Source organism: Falco cherrug, chromosome 9 (genome assembly GCF_023634085.1).
Source record: "Falco cherrug isolate bFalChe1 chromosome 9, bFalChe1.pri, whole genome shotgun sequence".
Classification (NCBI taxonomy): Eukaryota; Metazoa; Chordata; class Aves; order Falconiformes; family Falconidae; genus Falco; species Falco cherrug.
In genome coordinates this window covers 11,951,539-11,974,082 of record NC_073705.1, presented here as the reverse complement: position 1 = coordinate 11,974,082, position 22,544 = coordinate 11,951,539, and the positions used below count along the sequence as shown (strand labels likewise).

The 22,544-nt window shown below is 49.8% G+C and overlaps 1 protein-coding gene across 6 annotated transcripts in view; it reads left to right on the top strand.

Annotated features, from left to right (window-relative positions):
• RGS3 (regulator of G protein signaling 3) overlaps window positions 1-22,544 on the top strand; it is an 85,210-nt gene that overhangs the window by 32,669 nt on the left and 29,997 nt on the right. For 5 of the 6 annotated variants that reach the window (XR_008733891.1, XM_055720766.1, XM_055720767.1 and 2 more), the window contains 3 exons: window positions 284-367; window positions 8,106-8,217; window positions 13,564-13,604. Coding sequence is in view for 4 of the 6 variants with exons in the window: in XM_055720766.1 (XP_055576741.1) it covers window positions 284-367; window positions 8,106-8,217; window positions 13,564-13,604 (237 nt within the window). In the remaining 2 variants the exon portion in view is untranslated. Of the gene's footprint in view, window positions 1-283; window positions 368-7,873; window positions 7,893-8,105; window positions 8,218-13,563; window positions 13,605-22,544 lie in introns of those variants that run through there. The other variant, XM_055720773.1, reaches the window with a different exon arrangement.

Below are 22,544 nucleotides of genomic sequence, written 5' to 3'. Positions count from 1 at the left end.
AAAGAGGTAAGTGGCTGGCTGTCTTTTTATAGATGGGTCTGACGTAGGTGTTAAGTGTAAGGCTTTCTTTTTATCGTGTAACTGGACTTTCTGTCCTTTTGAGCTCAGTGTGGGGTAGCTTCTCCCTAAATTAGTTACAGCTTGAAGTGAAGACAAAGTGGGTTTGGTGGGCGGAAAGTTATTCTGGCAAGCCACACTTCCAGTGGAAGGTTTGACTGTTTCTTTCTTTTTCTATTTTTTTTTCTTCCCCCCACCCCCCCACCCCCGCCGCCTTCAAATGTAGCCGCTAGATCTTTGCAACCCAGCCCGGACACTGCTTCTGTCAGAGGAGCTGCTTCTTCATGAGAGCAGAAGCAGGACTATACAGGTAAGGCTCTTCCCATGCTGTCAGAACTTTCTAAATGTGTTCTTCTGTGCTCTTATACAGTAGATTTAGAAGGGAAATGTTTTATTGTGCAGTACTGATAGTAATACAATATTGGGAAAAACTTGTAGTCAGTTTATCATGGGATGAACTAAATATCAGAGTTCTTCTCTGCTAAAAATCATCTTTTTTTCTTGTCTTCACGCTCACAAAGAAGAAACTGCGTGGCAAACGTCAGTCACAGCCCGGCAGCTGAGGCCACCGGCACAGTCAGAAAGAGGGACTTTAAGAATATTTTGTGCCAGGTTAGAGAACTAGACAGAGAACTTGTTACAGGGGCTTTTAGAAATTGAGTTCCTGAAACAGGTTACATGTCCAAACGCCTCTCCTTTTTCTTACTTCGGCTTCTTTTCTGCAATGTTATTGGAAGGCTGTTAAAAATCTGGGGAAACAACTAAGCTTTGGCTACATGCTGAACCTGTATGTGATGACTTTCAACATCCAAACTGGCTTCACTTGCATCCAACTGTACAGTCTGCAGAGCCCTGGAATCTGGGCCAGAGGAAACGGCAGCGGGAGAGCCTGCTCGTGCAGTGCTTTCTAGTGCTGGAGAGAACTGCCGTTTCTTTTGGGGCGTTTTCAGAGAATCTCGTGCTGTACAGAAGAATTTTGTTTTGAATTTAGTTGGAGTGAACAATGTGTCGTCTTCATAGAGTCATAAATGAATTTTTACTTGACTAATCTTGGTTTCTGGGTAACACCTTCTGGCTGGTCGACAGCAGAATCTCAGAGACATGTCATATCACTGGCCTGTGCAAAACAGTACAAGATTGTGTTAAATGACTACTCTCCCTTTTTGGCTTTCAATGTGTAATTCATCCCTTGCTTTGACTTGAATAACTTTTTTTTTTTTTCCCCAAAGTACATGAAAAATTGCATGATCAATTAGGAAACTTGGCACTGGTTTGTAAATAAAACTCTTCCTCTGTCTGTCCTCCTGTTCTTTGCTGCTCAGGGTCTTCAAAGCACCTGCAAGAATGAAAATGAGTTAAAAACATGGCTGTGTAGCACAGCTGTGGTCGATGGCTTGGAAATATGGTGGCCAGCTTGAAGTCAGGATGCTTCTCCTGGGTGGTTTGGAGTTGCTTGCTTTCAGGTCAGACTCAGAGGTCTGTAGTAGTAGCCAAATGTGGGATAATGGTGAATCACTAATGCTATTTGCAGCCTGGGTAGAGCATGAGCGTGGATGGGGAGGTGTTCATGTTTAGGTGGTGGAGCGCCTCCACACACATTTGAAGGTGTGCTGCTCTGTCTCCAAATGGCCATATTGGCCATTTCAGAGACTCGGCCATGGACAGGATCAGAAGGAGGACGTCTCAGGGAAAGGACTCTTTTTTTTTTTTTTTTTTTTTTTTTTTTTTTTTTTTTTTGCTTACGATGCCCTACAGATGAGCGTGAGGCTGGAAGAGGATTTCCTGGTTGGAGCTGATGCCAGGAAAGGGCAGGATGCTGTACGCTGGCCAGGAATGTGAGACAGCGTTTGAGAACCATGGTGCCTTGAGGCTGTGATGTCTGTGTAAGCCTGGCAGAGGGGCAAGGCAAAGGGTTGTGACTAAGCATAGTGAAAAAACAGAAGCAATGAATGGGAACAAGCACGTGACAGTATCTGCTTTGAAGGCAGGAGTCTTTCCCTTGATGTGAACCCAGGTGTGGTGCTGAGCCCCAAATTGCTGGAAGCTGACAGTTTTAGGTAACGGCACTGGGACATCAGCCATGCCTCGGGGGAAGGGCTTTCTCATGTCTGTAGTGTGTCACAGGGTCATGTCAGGCTTTGCAGAGCTTCAAGGAATCAATGCAGGTCTCTCTGGAAAGCCAGAGAGTGCCCTTCCCCAGTGGAGCAAGGGTGTCTGCTTTGGTCCTGGTGGGCTGTGACATAAAAGAGCCTAAGCTTCTGAGGGTAGCGAGACCTAAAATGGCCTGGACACAATGGAGCTTCCCCTGGCACAGAAGGGCTCCGACTTCTCTTTTCGCTGGACTTGAGCTCACTCCCTCTCCAGCCTTCTCTGCTGCCCGAACAGAGGCTGTCTTGTTTCTGATCAGTCCTTTCTTCCATGTGGTTTTCCACTTTCCCACTGCTCTTCCCACCCAGCCTTTCTCAAACTGGACCACTGCCTCTGTGGTTTGCAGGACTGTCTTCTGCATGTTATTCTGCTTTGGTTAAGTGGCTTGAGAGAGGAGGGCCCATGTGCAGGGGCTGAAGATGGAGGTCCTGTTTCCTTTTTTCCCCCCCCCCATCTTTTCTTTTTCCTTCAGAACCCAGAATCCTTTCCCCTTGGCAGGTTCCACATCAGGCACTGCATCCTGATCGCTGAGCAAACTCTCTCGCATCTCCTGAAGGAGCCAACCTATCTCCCTGGAGGCTTGCCAGGATCTGTCCTTTCCCTGACCTTACCTCTGGGGCAATCCTTATTCAGGCCTTAATCACATCCTGTCTAGACTTTGTTGCAATTCCCACTTTTATGGTCTTCTGAAATCCCTCCAGCCTGTGGAGTGCCAGAGGAACCAGTGTGATCAGGCGATTGTGCACAAGGTGCTGAACATGGGCTTTGTCCTTGTCAGTCTGTCTCTAATGTACCTGGAGGCAACTTTCCAAGCCCTGTGGTACCTTCACAGCATGGGCTATGCTTACTCCCTTCTCCTCTCTCTTTTTCTGCCATCCCAGCAGGGCCTGCAGATCAGGATGATCCTTGCTTGAACTCTGAAAGCCCTCCAGCTCTGCCAGGAGTCTGGAGGACTTGGACTGGGGTGCCCAGGTTTTATTCTCTTTTCTCTACAGAGCAAGAGGCTTTTCTCTCTCATCCCAAGTGTTGCACTGCAAGTTCCTGGCACTCCTGGCCTGGGACAGGGTTGCCAGCTCCTGTTTCAGTGGGTGACTGAGTTTGGCCAACACAGTGGCTTGACCAAAACCCTACTCTCTGGCATATATGTTTCAAGATATTGTTTTCAGCCTTTTTTAGATACTTTCATTTGCATGAGAATACCAGAAACCTGCACTTACCTCCTCCCTCCACCACACCAGTCCCACTTACTCTGTCCCTTCATCGCTGCCTCTTAATATCCTCATTTTTTACACCATTTCCCCATCTGCGTAGCCACTGCTTATGCTAGTGTTTGAGGGTAGATGTGTGACCCCTTGAGGTCTTCAGTGCATGTTCTCCCCTGATGTTCATGGTAGAAGAGCCTTTGATTCAGGTAAGCCAAGGTGAGGTTCAAGGTTGACAGCTAAAGCCCTCACCATGGATTGCCTTTTGGCCAGCGTGGTGGTGTATCTTCATCAAGGTCTAGCTGAGCCTATAAACTCCTTCCTGGGTGTATAAATTCCTTGCCAATAATCTTGGCAGAAAAGAATGTATGAGGTGGTAAAACAGGGTAAATGTATTGCGGGCTAAAAGACTGCTGAGAGATCTCGGAGAGCATGCATTTAATCTGGATACATGTAGAAGTAAAAATCCAGGAGCAAAGGAGCAGGTCATGCTTAGAGAGTTAGGGCTGCAGCATGCAAAGCAATGACTCAAAGACTTTAGTGTATCACTGAAGGGTGGTAAAGTTTCCCTGTCCTGGGAAGTTCATGCCCATCTCTGAAGTTCCATGCCGGTGTATGTGCACCTACCCCATCTGCAAAGCCTAGACTGCTTCTCTGTTTAGTCTGGGGCTCAGATGACTGAGATGCTAATGTATGATGCTGTGGCAAGTGGATTACTTTTAATCGTGTTCACCTATTGCTCTGGTCCCTGTGAAAACTGAGTAACTGCCCATGCAGAGCTGTAGCCAAGAAAGCTATGACTTTGAAGCATATGATCAGGGGAGCACTGAGTAGAAGTGACAGGGTGTTATCACCTTGTATGTGGGGAGCTGCATCATTCTTGGTTTGGTGAGTCCAACGGTGACGTCTGTGTCATAGAGGATGCTGAGAATTTTGATGGTCTCACAAGAGGGCTATAAGGATAAATCAAGATCTGAAAAAAATGAGGAAGATTAAGAAATCTTCATCCATTTAGCTCAACTGAATGAATGGGGGCACGTGAACTCTGCAAATACAACCCTCATACTGGTATCACTGCAGTTTCTCTTCTGGGGTGGCACCCAGTTCTTCTGGAGAAGAATCCAGTACTGGTAAATAGAAAATGTGTGTGGCTTGATCCTAGGGGTGGATACCTGTCTTAAGAGCTCCCTGACAAGGATTACAGGATTCCTTTGGTCATCTGCAGGCAGCGTTGTCTGGCCAGCCATACAGGTGAACATCACCATGTTCTCCGTTGGCAACTGAAAGCTCTGTCCTGAAAGACCTGCCTCTGCTCCACTCTGCTTCCTCAGCTTCCTCTGTTTTGCTAGGCATGGCTAAAAGACTATTGCTTAGAGAGAGAGAGAGGGCAGTGTCTCAGAACACATCTGCTAGCTCAGGCTTTTCCTGCCGAGCACTGGGACAAGCAGGCAGAGTTCGCACTGATCCATTTTGCCAGTGTCTCTGCTGATGTACTGCTGCAGTTGCAATGTGCAAACTCCTCCCTGCCATAACTGAAGTGGTGGTGGCTCTCTCTGCGTAGATGAGCAGAAGAGGATGGGGTTAGGAAGAGAGTTAACTATTCTTAAGCTTGGATGTGAAGGTACTTTGTCTGCAAGGCTTAATTTCTGGGCACCTTTTCATGTTTTTGCTACCATATTTTGCTTTACAAGGTGTGGTTATCATTTCCTCCTTCCTGCAGTGGAGCTCTGTAGCAGTCCTGTTGATCTCCTGTTCTCATCTTGGGGACCAGTGCTTTCCACCTCCCCTCCTGGCTTTCATTTTCTCTTCTTTTCTTTTAGGAAACACTGTAAACGTGCCCCTTCCTCCTGTAACAATGCTTTGCCAGTTATAGTCTGTAGTCAGTCCAATCTATCAGCAGAAGAGGCTTTGCTGTTTGCCGTGGTGCAGAGCACACCCAGATGAACAGTGTCCAAGACATCGGTGTCAACCTCTACAAACATTTCCCATCCCACCCCCATCCCCATAAAATCTATTCACATCCTCCTAAAAGGTCTGTGTGACCACTGCCATGTGGCCTTGGTTACTCTAGTAATACCAGAGGTGTGCCTATCTCTGTTTTCAGAGGAGTCCTTTCATTGTGTCAGTTGTTTGATTTCTGATTTTGGGGTAGGAAATTAGTTCTGGGAAATATACAATATGCTTTGACTCTCTGAGAAGCAGCTCTGGTGGATTCTGTGTCTTGCCTGGATGAATTCAAGCACTGTGTTTCTTTTTTGTTTGCTCTTTCGCTTTTATGAGCCCTGTGATTTTTCATGGTAGATACCAGATCTGTTTGCAAAGCGCTGTTAGAGACATGTTACAGCTTGTTGGCGGTGTGATGGCAACCTTAGGCAGAGCTCCAGATTATTCACTACGGCTCTCCCCTCTTATACCTGCTGGCTGCTGCCTTAGGGTCATCCATGATTTGAATTTCCCGTGCTCAGCTCTGCAGGTGGGGTAGGTGCTCTGCTTCACAGAGCCAGTCCCACTCCCACCTCTGCAAGCAGGGTCTGCTGGAGCGCTTGTGGCAGGCTCTGGTTGTGCGGGTGGAAGGGACACCTTCATTTCTTCCCCCAGCAACTTGGAGGAGCAGAGGGGCCTCTATAAACCGTTTTGTGTGGAGCTGCTCTAAAATCAACTGTCTTCCTGGAAGCAGCATCTAATGGAGACGCTCCTACATAACCCACACTGCTGCGCTTTTACCTTCTCTACATCCTCAATTCAGTCAGTCCCATCTTCCCATAGAAGCACAATGTTACCTGTAAATACTTCTTGTATATTTCTGTGTCCATGATTCTTTATTTAAATCTGCTTGGGTTTGAGGTGGTATATTTTGTTTCCTGCTGATCCTTCTAATCTTTCTTCCACCCTTTAAACTTCTGTGTATAGTAGGTCTTAATTTTTTATCTTCTATTTCCAGCATGACTGCTTGCTGATCATGCTTTTATCTCCTTGACTTGGAGTTACTATTCTCAAAATCCCTCATCTTCCTTGAGGCTAAGGGACTTGGGACATATCTGGTGCCATCCCAGAAAAGTTACCTTTTGGCCCAAGAGGGACATGGGGTAAAGTTTATAGTGCAGTTTGTACTTCGTTATTCCTTGTATTAATAATAAGGTCAGAAGTAATGAAGAGGGTGAATGTGGGTACTAAGCCAACAGTGTGTTGAGAGCAGAGGAAGGGATTTTCCAAATAATACAGAGAAAACCAGACACTCCCTAGTTTCATTGTCCATTAAAGCTATGCCACTAGCTTTGTGCTTATTAAGAATCCCACAAAAACGAATTTGCACAGGAAGGAGAAATCTTGTGGCAAGGGCTTGATTTTGGTTTTAAAGCCAGATGCTGCTGCGCTGATGTGGGACTCGCCACGATGCGATTAAACTGTTACCCAGCTTGGCATCCTCCTGACATGTGTCCATCAGCTGCTGGGCATGGAGACAAACTGTACTGGCAGTGTCCCTGTAAACAGTGACTCAGTCCCTGTCCAGAGCAAAGTCACCTTTCAAAGGGTGACTTGGTGGTGGCAGCAGTGCTAGCTCCTAATAAGCCCCTGGAATGCTGGGTTGATTTGTGCTTTTGCAAAAGGTTCCTAAAAGACCACAAAACCTTTGTTGCTGTTGCTCAGTGTTGCAAAGCAGCTTTCCTTTTGCTGTGGGAGGTTTTTGGGAGCATCCCAAGGAGGGTTAAAAGCAGCCATGTGCCCACATGCTGCATCCTGTGCTGAAAGCAGTGCATGGTTTGGCAGTCTGCAGAAGGTGTGGCATCCAGTATGCCCACTGGCGTATTGCAGCTGTTTCCTAGCATCTTCTGTGCTTTGCTGCATGCCCCCAGCTTCTGCTGGAGAGCAGGACAGGCTCAAAACTTGGCTTCTGGCATAGTGATTGCACCAAGCTGCTCAGCCCTGGTAGGCATCTGGGTCCAGGATCTCCAGTGCAGTGGAGAAGCTCACACACTAATCTGTACTGATTGAAGTAGAGACTTCAGGCAAGAGACAGAAGCAGCACAAAATATATCTTTTGAGTTGTGAGCACTTACCACTGCTCTGGAGTAGCTCCCAGCTTCTAGGACACTTGGGTCACTGCCCAGGCACAGAGTTGGGCAGACACTTGTTTCAGTGTTTGCTTTCCACCCGTCAGCGTGGTTTTAAGGTGTCAAGTTTGTTCCCTGCAACTGCTCTCACGGGTTCTGCTGTGAAAGCCAAACTGTTATTTTTCTCAAAGGGAGCACTGAGGAGAGTGAGAAGCTCCTTCATGAGTGTGTTCAGGGATATCGCATTTGCTTTTTGGGTTGCAGCTTCTACAGTGTGCTGGGATTAGTCGGCAACTTATTCCCTCCTCCTGCTCCTCTGATTTATAACTTATGTAAATGGGAAGTGACATGAGAGAGCAGAGAGGGTGTGTTTGTGTGGTGTTAAACTGTTGGGCAGGTTTATCCCTCTCGTTGTGGGACTCCACAAGCCTTGGTAGGTGGCTGCCAATAGGGGGGAGCTTCATCCAAAACTTGCTGGGAGCACCCCAAGGGGTGTAGCAGCAAGCAGCCCCTTTGGGAAGGAGTGCCTGGACTGCCTGTCATGACTGGTGTGTCTCCCCAGGGTGGAGGACTTTTCCAGGACGCTGTCTTGGTGCCAAGAGATTAATTCCTTATAGTTTCTTCTTTGCTGCTCTTGTGCTTCCAGGTGACCCTCTTTGTCTACTCCGACCTGCTGCTCTTCACCAAGGAGGACGAGCCTGGGCGCTGCAACGTGCTGAGGAACCCTCTTTACCTGCAGAGTGTCGAGCTGCAGGAGGGTGAGTGTCTGCAGCAGCACCTGGAGACATTTGGGGCATTTTCTGGGCTGCTAGCTATAAAGATTTCTGGCCAGCAGCAGGATAGCACCCCACTATCCCCATTGCTTCCAATATGTGACAGTACCATCCAACTGGTGCTGCCAGATCATCCTTCCTTGGGCTGCAGGGCCAGCATCACCCTTCCCATCCCTGCATTAACCCAGTCCCTGGGAGCTCTCTCTCCTGGGACACCTCAGGGGCACTCAGGTAGACTTTCCAGGGCATTTTGGGTGCATCTCTTGGGTATTTTGGGCTGGCATTCCCCAGGGTCTTGCTGTCCTGTGCTGTTCCCCTTGCTGGTGTTACACTGCCTACAGCAGGGGCTTGCCGAGGCTGAGAAAGGGAAGTGAAGTCTTGAGGTTTCCCCCATGGTGCCTCAACAGAGTTCAGAGGTTGTCTCCAAGGGAGTATGGCTAAGCCCCACTGACCTTTACTTTGTGACTTCTCCTTTCAGCTGCCCACAGTTTTCCCCTGCATTACCATTCCTCCCCTGTGCATGCCCCACTGGTGAGGAAAGAGCAAATCCTGGCTTTGGTAGGAGGCTGTGGACCATGCCCGTATGCTCTTCACCTTGGCTGGGCTCTCACATCCAGCTGAGGGCTCAGAGAGGGCTTCTAGGGCAGGGGGGGACTTGAAATCAGTTATTTGAAGTTGAAATGCTGGGGCTGTACAAAAGATGGCCTTTAGCTACTCAGGGTCAAAAGAGGAACAAGCAAATTGCTCTACCACATCCTATTTGCTATGGTAGAGCCACTTCTTGGCCCTGGGCCCAGTCCCACCTTGTTTCTTCTTTGGTGCAGTCACTTTTATGGTCTTGTTTTGTGTACAGTTGTCCGACTGCATCAGCGTGGGGCTGGTCGCCTGGCTCCAACTCAAGCCCAGGCAGCAGGTGTCACCGGCCTGGGACCTGGTACGGGAAACTGTAATTACATATAAGGAAAAACTTTTCTAGGGTGAGGTTGGTCAAATATTAAGTTGCCCAGAGAGGCTGTGGGATCTCCATCCCTGGAGATGTTCAGACTCAACAGCCCTGAGCACCCTGATCTGAGCGCTTTCAGCAGGGCCTTGGACTCCAGAGGCCATGAGAGCAGCCCCTTCCAACCCAAATTACTCTGTAACTATATGACTTGATGTCTTTATGCAGCCCCATGGCCCTGACTAAAAGGCATTAATCTAGATCTGGGCTGCATCTCCGAAGGGATGAGTTTCTAGATCAATTTTGTCACTTCCCATGACTTTCCCCAGCTGAGCTGTGAGCTCTGTGGATGACCTGTGTCTCTTCATGTGCCCCATGTTGTAGTGAGCTTCAGTGCTGGGGGTCTGCAATGCTGTACTAGACACCATAGGCTGCCTGTCAGTTGTTATTTCCCATTTGCAACCATGAGTCTGGTCCCAGATTAATTCACTGACCTATTTGGTGGGGGCAGAAACACAGTGAGGGACATGGGGCACCATGCCATGAGCCATTTAGAAAAGCCATTGAAGCTTCCCTGGGGTTTGTTGAGTTTGTTCTCAGCGCTGCTTATTTCTAAGAAACGGACAAAAGAAATTGTTCCTTGTTGAAGTGCTTGTTGGTCAGCGTCTGCTCCTGGAGTGCGCGCGCGTGCCACTCCTGGCTGCTCTCAGAGGCTGTCTAGTAACCCTGCTCATGTTCACCTCCTTGAAGAAAACAGCTTCCCCGGCGCTGGTCCTGGCTCTGAGCATGAAGGTCAATTTGCAGCTTGGCACAGGAATGCACCTTCTAACCTCGGGCACAGCAGTTGGATTTCGTGAGCAGTTTTCTACCACTTATTTCCTCGTTGCCACAATAACTTGGCTGGATCACATCTGGAAGAGCTTAACAAGCCTCTCCAAAGGGGATGTTTCTCCCTGCAGTGCTGAACCGCCCCCCAGGCGTGGGGAATCCAGCTCAGTCTGTTTTCAGGCAGCTCACCCTCCTGGTTTGGGCAGGGCTGCTTCAAAGGCGGGTGGAACAAGCAAAAAAGATGTCAGTCCCTTTTGGCAGGGATTTTCTGTTGGTCTCCTAAATAACTGAATGGCACATTAATAGGAACAGGCGTATTGCTGAGTATAACAATTGAGACATCTCCGGTACACTGAAGACCATTGTGATGTTTCCTGTTTCTGCTGCTTGCTGCACTGTGCGAAACCAAATCAGTATAATCTGCTTTACAATGCTTTGTCTTCCTGCTTTAGAAGCTGAGCATGGCTGATGAGCACCACACCAGCCAATGTTTCCAGTGCGACAGGACTGGCTTCCTCACTAGATACTGTGGGAATTTCCACACGAAGGTCACTGCCTCACTGGGATCCTGGACCCCCTGGGTGGGTGCACTCAGCGTTGGGACAAAGAAGAGCGCTCCTGTTTTGCAGCTGGAATGAGGACACCCAGGCTGTGAGCCCCATCCCCAGCTGGGATCCTGCCAACAAGGACTTTCCATGTGCTGCTTTGCTGTCCGTGACATCTCTACCCGCCATATCTTGGAGCAAACAGCTCTGAGATAGCCAGAGGCCAAGAGTGTGATTTATGGGCCTCCTGCCCTGCCACAGATGCTCCCTGCTGCTCCAAGAATGCTGTGAAGCACCAAGGGCTTGCACCCAGCCACACCTGCCTGGGGACATGCACCATGGGCTGACAGGCTTGTCCCCTCTCAGCAGCCAGGTTTGGATGTAAACAACAGCCTTCGTCTCTCCCCACGCCCCCAGGGGCCCACAGCACCCTGCCCTGCGAGCTCCTCTTTGGGTGCTGAACACAGTCCTGGCCCTGCTGAGCAGATGCGAGAGGCTGGGGAACAGGGTACCAGCCCCTGCTGTGGGCATTGCCATGGTCCCCTGGACCGTGCAAAGACGGCTGTGGAAAGGAGCACGACCAGCTTCCCTTTTTTCCCACCTTTTTGACCCAATGCCTGGCACATGCCACCCAAATCCTGCAAGCAGTGGGTGTTTTCCTTGGGTTGCGCAGGGCAGTGGGCAGAGCCAGGGGGGCACTGAACGCTGCTGCTGTGCTGGGAGCTGTGTAAGAGCCTGCCCTGTGCATCAACATGGATGTGTGGGACGAGGCTTAGCTGGAAAGGGGGGCATGTCCCCACAAAACTCACACCCTCCTCTTGTCTGTGCTGTGCACACACAGCAGCCCAGCCCTGGGGCAGGGACAGTTCACAGCTCAAGTTACTGTGAAAGCCAAGCCAGTCCCCGTCACCACACATCAGGAAGAAACTAAAATATCTTCAAGCGAATTTTTTGTTCTCCTCCTTAGTTCCTTTTAGCATTTCACTGAATTTGGCTGAGAGTATGTGCCGTTCCGCTGTCCAAAAAGGTGCAAATGTAGCGCCACGTGGGGAACGGAGCTGCAGGTTAGCCCAGACGGCTGGCTGCTGCCTCCTCGGTGTGAGGTTGTGCTTCTCTCCTTGTCTCTTCATGGCCTCTGTGATCCACAGTGCAGGAGATGAACAGAGCACCTTGTGTGGCTTGTGGCTCCTGGGCACAGCAGCCTGCAGTGCTCCAGCCTGATCCTCTGGAGACTGGAAGAAGCCCCAGTGGAAGAAATCCTGGCAAACTTGGTTTGTGCTGAAATCTGCACTTGGGTCTGCTCGTCCTGGCTCTACCATCACTCTCCTGCCTCCCCTTGTGCCTCGCTGGAGATCGCCACTGGCTCAAGCCCAGCTGCTGGACTGGGCAGCCAGTCATCCGAGAGGTCGGCAGCAGTGCTCCTCGTGGTGCTGGGCTCCACAGCTGCTGTGGCATGGTGTTCTGGTGGCCCGGTAGTGATGTTCCAGCCCATATCTTGCGACGTGCATTAAAAGTGAAGCTGGCAGAGGAGGCAGCCCTGCAATCCCCCAAAGGGCAGCTGGAAGAGGCATCCAGGAAATGTCTCCAGGCCATTCACTTCTTCATGGGTTTCGCATAGCTCATGGAGTGACTCAAGAGGCATCTGAGTCCCTTGGTGGGTCACAGCTCTTAGCTTGACATTTCAGCTGCTGCTTGCGGCAGAAGAATTGCTTTCCTCTGGGGAACAGGGTGTTTCCACCACCGTACAGTGTCTGTTCCCATCGTTAGCGCAGCTCAGGCTGTTGAAATGAAGCAGAGCTTGTGCTGACACTGCTTGAATAGGATCTGCGGCCGTGCCCGGACTATGGATCTGATCTCATGGCAGAGATAACATCATTAAAAGGGTTATGAAAGCTGCAACCCGGTGGTGCTGCATGCTACCACGGGCAAAGCTGGTGCAGGGCATGCTGGTGTGAAGGAGCGAGCTGGCTCCGGGAGGTGGGATGTCCTGCTTCAGGGTTGAGGTGGCCCTGCCCTGTGAGAGTTTCATGTCCTCCCGTGAGGCTGATGTATGCCAGGAGCTGGCTTCCCTTGGGGCTGCAGACACTCGTGTCTTACCAGCAGGGATCAAAGGCCAGGGCACATGTTCAGGAATGCCTTTTTGTTGGGTATGGGGAAGGCTAGGCCTACGGAAACCAGCCTGGTGGAGCTGCAGCAGGATAGCTGGCAGCAAGATGAGACTGCTCCATGGTTTAGCAAGATGGGGATTGCAACGTTGGTCATTGCATTGCCTCCAGCACCATCTCCTTTCTCAAAGCTGTGGAAGTCCCTTGGGCAGGTTTCCTGGGCAATGCCATGCTGGTGGGAGCTTGGGGAGTTTGCCCTCAGCCTGATGGAGCAGGATGAGCTCTTCCTCCTGCCTCGTGTTGAAGCATTGACCTGGGATTCGTCTCCAAATCCTTGGAGAGGCACTGACCTCAACCGCTGGCACTAATGGAGGCTGGGACAGACAGTGCTAGCCAGAGCTACCACCAGCCTTGCCAAAGGCTTGGGTCGAGAAGCTGGGAATGAGCAAGGCTGTAGGAACAGGAGCTGCTCTGGTTAGTCGCCCTGGGAGCAAAGTGTCCACAGAGGTGAGATGGGAGAGACCCAACCCTGGTGTCCAGGATGGCAGTGTGGGCACTGCGGGGCCTCTGCAGCCCCCAGGAAGGGTTCGGACTGCATGTGCCACAGCAGGTTGAGCAGAAGAGCTTGCATGTGGCCTTTGAATGAAACAAACCTTTTTCCGAAAGGGAAAACCCAAAGGAGAATCCATGATAATCTGGTGATTCCATGCAAGATACCATGCGATGCAGCCTGCCCAGCGCATGGCCCCTGCAGATGCAGCATACATCACTCCCAGATCACAGCCTGGTACTGTAGGATGAGAACAATAAATATTCATTAAACGCTGTCTCTTAGCCAATTCCTCTGCCAGTGGCTCTGCTTGCAGAAATGCAATTGTAGCTTAATTTTGATCCTGTTTTTTCTTCTTTGTAGGTTCAGAAGATCGGAAATTCTGCATCCTTTACCTTGCAGAGGTGAGTGGTGCTGTTTTCCAAATTAACTTTCTAGTGGGGGCTGAACACGTACTAACAGCTCTGATTCTTTCTGCTGGGGCAAGGAGCACTGAATGGGCTGTTTTTAACTTCCTTTTTAATTAATTTGCCAGAGCTCTGGAAAGGAAACATAACAGCCCTAGCTAGAATATATTAGTAAGAAGCTACTAAAAAGGATCTGTGAACAGGGAGGCTGGGCGACACTGAGACAGGTTTGCTTTTTCCCTTCCCCCTGTGTGCAGCAGGTGGATCTTCCTCAGGGCATTTCACTTGTGTTTTACCTTGGGACTCTTTTTGCCCTGGGGCAGGTTTCCTTGCCAACTGTTTTGTCTTTATTTTTTAGGCAACTTGCTTTTCTTGTCTTCAAGCACCCAGGTTTGAAGCCCTCAAATAAAAGAAGGAAGCTCAATCTAAAAAACACATAAGCATAGCTCTGAAAATGTGTGTGGCTGGTACAGAGCTAGATGTTCTAAACAGAGCATTTAAAATCTTTTGGAATTACTTGGAATCACTCAGATATTGGCACAATTACAGTTGTGTCGTGAAGCAGCCGAGGAGACTGCGAAATTGGTTCACGGTGACTGGACCTAACTAATCATTGAATGCTGCGGCTTTTTTTTCCTTTTCAAGTGACTTTACTGTGTTCCTGGTTTCAAGGCCTTGTATTTTCAGAGGTGGAAATCTGGATCTGGGAAAGATCCCCAGGGCGCAGAGGAGAAAGGCAAACATTGCTCAGCAGCACCATGAAATAATAAGCTATTGTGAAAGTTGGATGAAAATGTTCAGAAAGAAGGTTGTTCACCTTGAGTGGCTGGGATTTGGGCCAAAGCATGACTTGCTGCATAACCACAGGCTGACAAGTTCTCTCTCCCGTTTCCCTCTTGTTCCTTCCTTGTCTCCTCTATTTCTTCCTCAGGGGCTTGCTCAGTGCTTGTGCCCTACCCAGCTAATCCTGTGCCATGACTCAGAAAGGTTGCGATGGGTGTTCATCAGCGACATCCCAACAGCAGCGGGATGAGGCACTCTGGCGTTTTCTCAAGCATTTGGAAAAATGCATTCAGAGCCTGACATTTAATTTAGAAGCTTTGGGCCATAAGTAGAAGTGACTAGTAGAAGTGAGTGCTGGCTGTGTTTCAAGACATCTTGAGAGGTGAAGGCTTGTCTTTGTCAAGATGTAATGAAGTGCTTAGCTTTCTTCTGAGGGTCTTAAACGGCTCTAACAGCTGTGGTGATGGGGATCTGTGACATCCATTCTGGTTGGAGTGTAGGAGTTGAATAGAAAATGTGAAACAATTGCTTTCCTACATGCACGCTCCCCCACAGAGGACAGCAGGTCTGGCATGGCCAGGCTCATGGAATTCTGCAAACCTTGTCTTGTTCCTCCTGTTTCACTGGGGCATTTTGGAGCAGGTTACAAGGGGAGTGGGAGCTTCCCAACCATCGGTGACCGGCAGGACTGCCACATGCTTGTACCCCAGGAGTGGCTGCTTCACCCTGCACTGTGCCAGCCCACACTTTCAGGTGACGTGGGGGCAGCCCCTGACTCAAAGGCAGTACCCTGCCGGGCAGGGTGTCCCCAGTGCCACTTCTTCCCTCCCAGACCCCACGGGGTTGCTTTGAGGCTAGTGGTCTGTGCCGAGCCGGGGAGATCAGGCTGATGTGAGGTCTGCCTGTGAGGAGGCGATTCTCCAGCTGCCTGGTTTGGCTGGGCCTTTGTGTAAGGAAAGGGAGAAGGTGGCTTTTTGTGTGCGCTGTGAGTACATAGCACAGGTAGAAACAGATAGAAGCTGGCATCAAGGTTAAGGGGACCGTGCACTTCCAGCAGTAAATCTCATCAGACTCTCCAGCAATGGGCAGTTTTTGTGCAAAAGTGGAAGCTGAGGCACAGAGAGGGGGACGTGCCTGTGAGTCAGCAGTGAGCCAGGGCAGGATGGTGTCCTCCTGACTTCCCCACGGCTGCTCTTCTGGGAAACAGTGATCTGCAGTCCTGAGAGCCACATGGAGTGGGCGACCAGGCTCGTGGTTAAAGCATAAGAACAGCAGCCTCTCACTTCTGCAGTGCCAGGGGTTGTGTGGCTCAATGGACTGTCCTCAGTGGAGGTGGACCTTAGGTGGGTGGAGACTGGCTCTTCTTAAATGATGGGATGCCATTGTGGGAACCAGCCTGGGAGCATCTAAGCATCCTCTTCCTGCAGGGAAGCTATGAAGAGTCACCTTCAGGTCATCTCTCTTTTCTTCTTTGCATTCACTTTTCAGGAGCAAAACTTTAGTTACAGGGTTGCTGGGGTGTCACCAGGAGGTTTTAAGCCTTGGCGGCCCTGGGTGCCACGCTCCCAGCTGTGTGACCTCCTTTTGCCCTAGTGCAAGGCTCAGCCTCCTTCCCAACTGTGGGAACAAGACGGTTTCCCTTTGCAAGGACAGCTTCCCACGAGGGGGTGGCCCTGCTTGGGGCTGCGCTCAGGCTGCCGGGAGTTGGGGCGATGCTCAGGAGGGTATCCCTGGCAGAGTGCTGGTGCTGGCACAGTGTGACACCCCCGGGGTCGCAGTGATGTGGTGCAGCAGTGCCTCGTGCAGGGTCCTGCTGGCAGATGTGTCTGTCCCACTGCCCACCCCTTGTGACTTCTTGTGGCAGCTAGAAGGCTTTGTGTAAGTCTGCATAAGGGAAGGATGTTTGTGTGGACATGGCTTTTTTGTCTCAGTCACTCTGAGAGGTCTCTCCCCACCCTGACGTGCTCCTGTCCTGCTGTTTGCAGCCGGTGCTCCATCCCTGGGCTGGCCAGCAGCACTTTACCCTGCTGGGAGCCTTTTGCTGGCTCAGCTCTGCCGGCTGGTCCTCTCTGGGGTGCAGGTGATGGGTCTGGGGGGTCTGGTGGTCGTCATTATCGGAGCTCTTCTGTCACCGTGATATGGGCAGACACGTCCCCGTTGTGCTGCCGTGACGAGGCCTGGGAGGCTGGTGGAAGCTCTCATACTGGTGTTTCTTACCCACAAATCATCTGCAATGAACAGTAATGCATTTACTGTTGCTGTGAGTTGAAAGGGAGCCCACGGGGCCAGACTGAGTTTGCGTTCACTGCAAGAAAAGCTCTTAACCAAGGCCTTGAGCTGCCATCTCCTGCTCCTTCTCATTAGAAGGTTTGTGAGTAATGTTCTAACCCATAAGGTCACATTTTTGCATTTGCATCTGGCGTGATCCACAACACAAGTGTGCTTCGATGTCTGTGAGTTGCTTAATTTCTTTTAAACAAGACAGAAAATTCCAACCTTCAGGGAAACGGGAGTGTCATAAAAAAGCTACTGCTAGTCATCCTGTGTAATCACGTGTGAATAAATCACTCCACATGGTTTAAATCCTGTGCATTCTGGTTATTTACAGTCAGATAGCAAACGGTAATCTTTATAGCCCGGTGTAGGTTACAGCAGAAGGGTGTTTATTTTACAGGCTCTTTGGCATGTGGATTGCAGTGCTTGGAGGTCCTGAGTGCAGGTGGCCCCAGTCCTGGGGGGGCATGTGGCCTCCTGGAAGGGCAGGGCTGAGTAGAGGTTGGTGTTGGAAAGAGTGCAGAAACAGAGGAAGGTTATTCACTCATCTGTCCATTCTTGGTGGTTTCGCTCTTGTGGTGGCCGTGGGGTACCTGTGATAGTCCCAACTCATAAACAAGCCAAGATTTTGGAAGTGAAGGTGGTACCTTTGCACCTGAGGAGTACTATGTGTATCTGGAAGCTTGTCTAATTTTTCTGTTTGCCAGCTGGTATGTGAAAAAGTACTACCAATGCATGCAAACCCCGTCTAGTATATGTTTCATTTCAGTGTTTTAGATCCAAATGAAACAATTTAAAGTCAGTTGAACAGACCCTGCCTGTGAAAGCTTTGGGCTGATTCAGTGTGGACTCACATTTCTGCACCCTAGAGAATTTGGAGTGTGGGTGTTTGGCCCTGTTTCTCCCCTGCCCACATGCCATTCCCTGCAGCATCATACAACTCCTGTGATGACATGTGTAAAACCTGTCAGAAGAAAACAATTGCTGCGTGGCGGGAATCGATGGCCTCACAGGGAGCCAGTCCAGAGATGTGATTGTGGTCCAGGGCTGTATTCACACCCTTCCCTGCTCCGGAAATATCCTACTGATAGGAAACTGCAGACCAGTGTTTTATTGCATTGTTAGAAGGTTTTGATTCCAACCCAACATATTCAGACCAAATTGACTTTAGATCAAATAGCTCGGTAAGTTTTTAATTTGAAAAGCACTGCAAAATTGATCTGTTTCGCTAGAAGCTTTCATCTGCAGGCACCGGAGTTTTTCTTGGGAAACTGCTTCAACAGAAAATCTTTCCAGTAGCAAATTCCTGGCCTGCTGTGATGGGCACACTTAACTACCCAAGCAAATTAATGCTGCAAATCTATGCTTGATCTTGATTTGCTTTGGAGATGAGCATCCTAACTCTTCGTGGGAGATCCTTTGGCCAAGTGTCAGAGAAATTACACTGTCCTCCCCTTGCCCCACCATCACCCTGTACCCTGGCCCTATGTGGACATGTCCCTGCACCCATAGGGTCCCACATGGGCACTGCTCCTATTTGCATCCTCAAGCTGTGTCCTGGCTGCTGGCAAGAGTATGCTTTGGAGAAATGTTCTTTAAACTGGACCACAGGCAATACTGTAGCTTGTGTAAATGTGCTTAACTCCAGGTTTCACTGGGGATGTTGTGGCTTGCTCCTTAGGAGAGTTAATTTCCCAGTGTTCTGTGTCCCTGCCAGGAGTGAGCCTTGCTAATTTAATGCCCTTAGGGATGTGTCATTGTGTGTTTCTTTTCCCAAAGGGAAAGAGCAGGGAGAACCGAGGTTCCTGCTTCCACGCAGCAAATCTGAGTGCTGGAAAAGCAATTTACTGATGGTATGGGGGACTGTAAGGCTCAGGGACATGCTGTGACATGGCAGATATTGTACACCTGGGTAATTCTGAAGTCAGCTGTTCTGAACATGTCATCAGAAGAGTTCGAAAGGAGCTTTTTTTGTCCTGCTAAATCTAGAGGGCACTTAGGCAGATAGCTTGGTGATGGGGAAAAGGGCAAAAGGGTTGGCCAGGGGGTGACATCAAACCTACGCAACCGAGTGAGCAGCTACCACAAATTTGTTTAGTAAAGTACTTAAAAAGTAATTATTAATGAAGGAGAGATAAAGAGTACAGATGGAGCACAACCAGAGCAGACATCCTCACAGGCACTTAGCTTGATGTGACACAACACTTGGCCTGAAAACCTTGAGAGAGAGGAAGTTGCTGTGGTGCTTAAAAAATAGTTAAAAAGTCTTGTCTGAAACCTCAACATCATGTTCTGTGAGTATTGCTCTGCCAGGGAGGACTTGGGAAGCCAGGCTCTTGCTTAATTGCAGTCAGTCATCATTGACAGGGTTGAAAACAACAAATCATGCCTGATAAAGCTTGCATATGACTTGAAATTTGGGGAAGTAGGAGATGATAAGTGGATAGTTCAGTGATAAAGCAGGGGGGGTTAGTTGTTAAGGTGGGTGAAAGCTGATGAATGTGCTTTTATGTGATCGTGGGGAAAAGAGGACTGTACACACAGATTTGTGAGGGTCAGAAGTGACTGAGAAAGGCTTGTTGGAGGAGGGATAATCTGCAGCTGTGAGCTCCTGTGGCAGAAAAACAGCATCAGTAATGATAAAAGTTTGGGATTCAGTCAGCTTTCTGTTCCTCTGTTCTCTGACCCCAAAGTGATAGCCAGAAGACTTGCATTTCGAATTGGTTTCCAACCAAAATGGGATGGTTTTGGCAGGGGGCTAAAGCGAAGGAAGTTGTTCCCCTTTTCCTTTTTCCCAGTATTAAGGAGGATCTGGTGCCCCGGGTTGGGCTCTGCTGTTGTGGTGTACCCCCCCATCCCAGTTACTCTGCTCCTTGGCGGGGCTTCAGCAGCCTGCAAGATGTCTTGATCCTTCCTTTTCAAATGCTCCATCTATACTTTTGGTGCTTAAATATGAGAAAATACCCACCAAATGCAATGACCAAAAAAGGCCGGTTTAGAGACACAAGCTCAGAAAACCTCAAAACTGTGACGAGACCTGGAGCCGAGAGCTGTGCCCAGCTCTGACCCCCAGGTAGTGCTGGCCTAAAGCCACGGTTTGCGAGCCCCTGACACAACTCGCTGCAGGAAGGGTTTAACCGCAGCCACCTTACAGAAAAGATTAGCGATTTAGGAGTCCCTCAGCCTCGCTGGAACAAAAAATCCTGAATTCTGCGCTGTGACGGTCACTCTGCAGATGCCAGAGTACTGCAGGGTGGGAGTATAGCTGGGGTTTAACTTCCTGGTAGGAGAAAATCAAGCATCAGCTGGCGCTGGGTGATGCATGCAGGATGGGAGAAGGTAAAAGAGATGAGTATTTGTCTGTGAAGTGGACTATGTGCTCTGCTGAAATTGTATCTCAATTTCCTCTAATTGGTAATAGGAAAAGAGATTATATTTATGAGATTTGTGGGCTGTTATTTGTCAGATGGGCTTGTTGTACTGCAGTAAGGTGGAAGATCCTCTGGGCTGTGGTGGAGCAGGCACTGCAGACAGCCTAGAAGTGCTGGGACTAAGGACTTCAAGTAGAGCAAATCTAGATGCACTCCTTGCTGCCTTGCTCTCTCCAGTTTTATTCCATGAATCTGAAGCACACTGAGAGAATGTGAAGTGTGTTCCTTTGCCTTTCTCTTCCTGTTCCCAGTCCTACTCAGCCTAAGGGGGGACTCCCTCTCCTCCAGCCGCTCTGCTGGTAATGGTCAGGAGATGTTACCAGATGAGAAATCCTTTCCTGCTCTCTGATATTTCCTTTGTTTCCTCTGTGTCTCGCAAGCAGTGGCTCATTTCTGGGGTGCTGGAGAGGTTCACCAAGCGAGGCTGTCTCCTGTGCTGCAGTGCACCAGCATACATCAGCTTGAGTGACCCAGCTCACATGAAAGCCGGGCGCTCAATCTGCACGTGCTCAATCCCTCTGCCAAGTCATGCATACAGCAACAGCTAAATTCCTTCCTGAACAGAGGTTTCCATTAACCTCCATCCAAAGGATGGCAGGTCCCAGCCTGTGAGTTTCTCCATGTGTGACGCCTGAACAGCAGGCGCAGCGAGACAACATTAGACCAAGACAGCCAACATTTTGAAAAGTGCTTCTGAAGGATGTTGTGATGTGAACCTGTGGGCAGATTATCCCAAATTCCTGAAATGCAGCCCTACTCGGCATCCCCATGACATGCCCCAAATTTCAGCTGCAACTGAAACATTCTTCTGGTTCAAGCCAGCGCTCTCCTGCAGCCAGAGCATGCAAAGCAATGGCTCTGGACCTGGCCGCCAGGCTGCTGCTCTGTGCAGACAGACCCCTGGGCTCTGTCTCCTCTGCCAGCATGTATTTACCCAGGTTAGATGATGTGGAACGACACCAGTAGCAGAAGCCCCTGCTTGGTATAACCCATGGCCTGGTGACAGGGCAGCAGCTCCTGGGTGGTGACAGCTCCCAGTTCAGGTCTCTTTGGGCAGAGCAGGGAGTGCTCGTGTCCTGGTTGGAGAAAGATAAACAGGGGCACTCTGCTTCCCTGGTTTTGTGAATCTTTACACAATTCAACCTGAATCTGAGTTTTGAGATGACCATGGAATGTGCTTTTTGGAGCAGAAGTTCCTAATTTTTTCCCCCCGGCTTTAATTCTGTGATCACATTTCCCAGATGTTGGCAGATAGAAGAGCTGACATGCAGTTACAGTACTGGAGAGATTTTAAAAGGTCCAGGAGCCAGCCGGTGTTTTTGGAGAGGAACTGCTGTTCCCTGGGGTTGGTTGCACAGGCTAGAGCTTGCCCTCTTTGGGGCTGTGCTGGGGGAAGAGGGATGGATAATATTGGGGCCCTGTTTGCAGCAGGTGGATAAGCTTGGTGTTACTGTTGCTGGGGCTGCTCAGCTCTGAGATCTCTTGGCTGAGAGGAAAGGGCGTTTGCAGAACGGGAAGGTGGTGGACCTGATGTCTGCTTGCCAGAGCGGTGTTTGCACCGGGAGCTCCGTGCCTGGCTAGTCTCAGGGCTGGGGATTCCTGTAAAGGCTGTTTTCTGATGAGCCACTTAAGGACAACCTGCTGGCCTGCAAAATCAAACCAAGCCCTGTGTCCTTTCTGGCTGCTCCAAAGTGGGTGGAAAAGGCTCTTCTGGCTGGCTTTTCCTCCTGGAGGCTTAGCATCCTTCAGGCTGTGCCACGATGCAGTCCTCTTGTGGCATCACTTTTCCATTTTTTCACTCCTTAGCAGCAGCTTCTGAGTGCAACAGGTTCTGATGGGCCTGGGGTGAGTTGGAGCACCACGAAGCAGCAGGTCCACTTTGCTGTCTTGGTGCCTCTCCTGATCCATAGGTGTCTGCAGGACAATGAAAACCCATTTCCTAAGAGCCAGCCCTTGGTGTCACAAGGAAGGATGGGCACATCTATCTTTTACTTTCATCTGTAGAGCCTCTCTGGCCCAAAACCAAGCCACACAGCAACGAGCCCTGCTTTTCTGCAGAGACAGCTGGGCCCTGCAAACAGCAGCTCCATGCACATCATCTGCTTAAGCACCTATGAGATCCTGTCACCTTTCGGTCATCCCAGCTTTCAATAGGGCCTCTGCTGTTGCTGCCAGCATTTGTTTTTTGGGCACCACCAGTGTGTCTGGCAGTCCAAAAAGCACAGGAAGAGACATGGTCCCCTGCACCCCCCCTTCCCCACACAGCTTAGCACGGCAGCAAACTGAACTTTCTCATCAGACCTAGCTCTGTGGGTCATCAAATAACCAGCCAGCAGTTGCCCGTGTTTTTTGCACAGGATATTCCCAGGGCTTGCTGTTTCGCCGGTGGAAGGTTTGCTCTGCGATTTAAAGCTATTGTAGTCTGGAGCCTGTTTCCGAGGTACTTCCC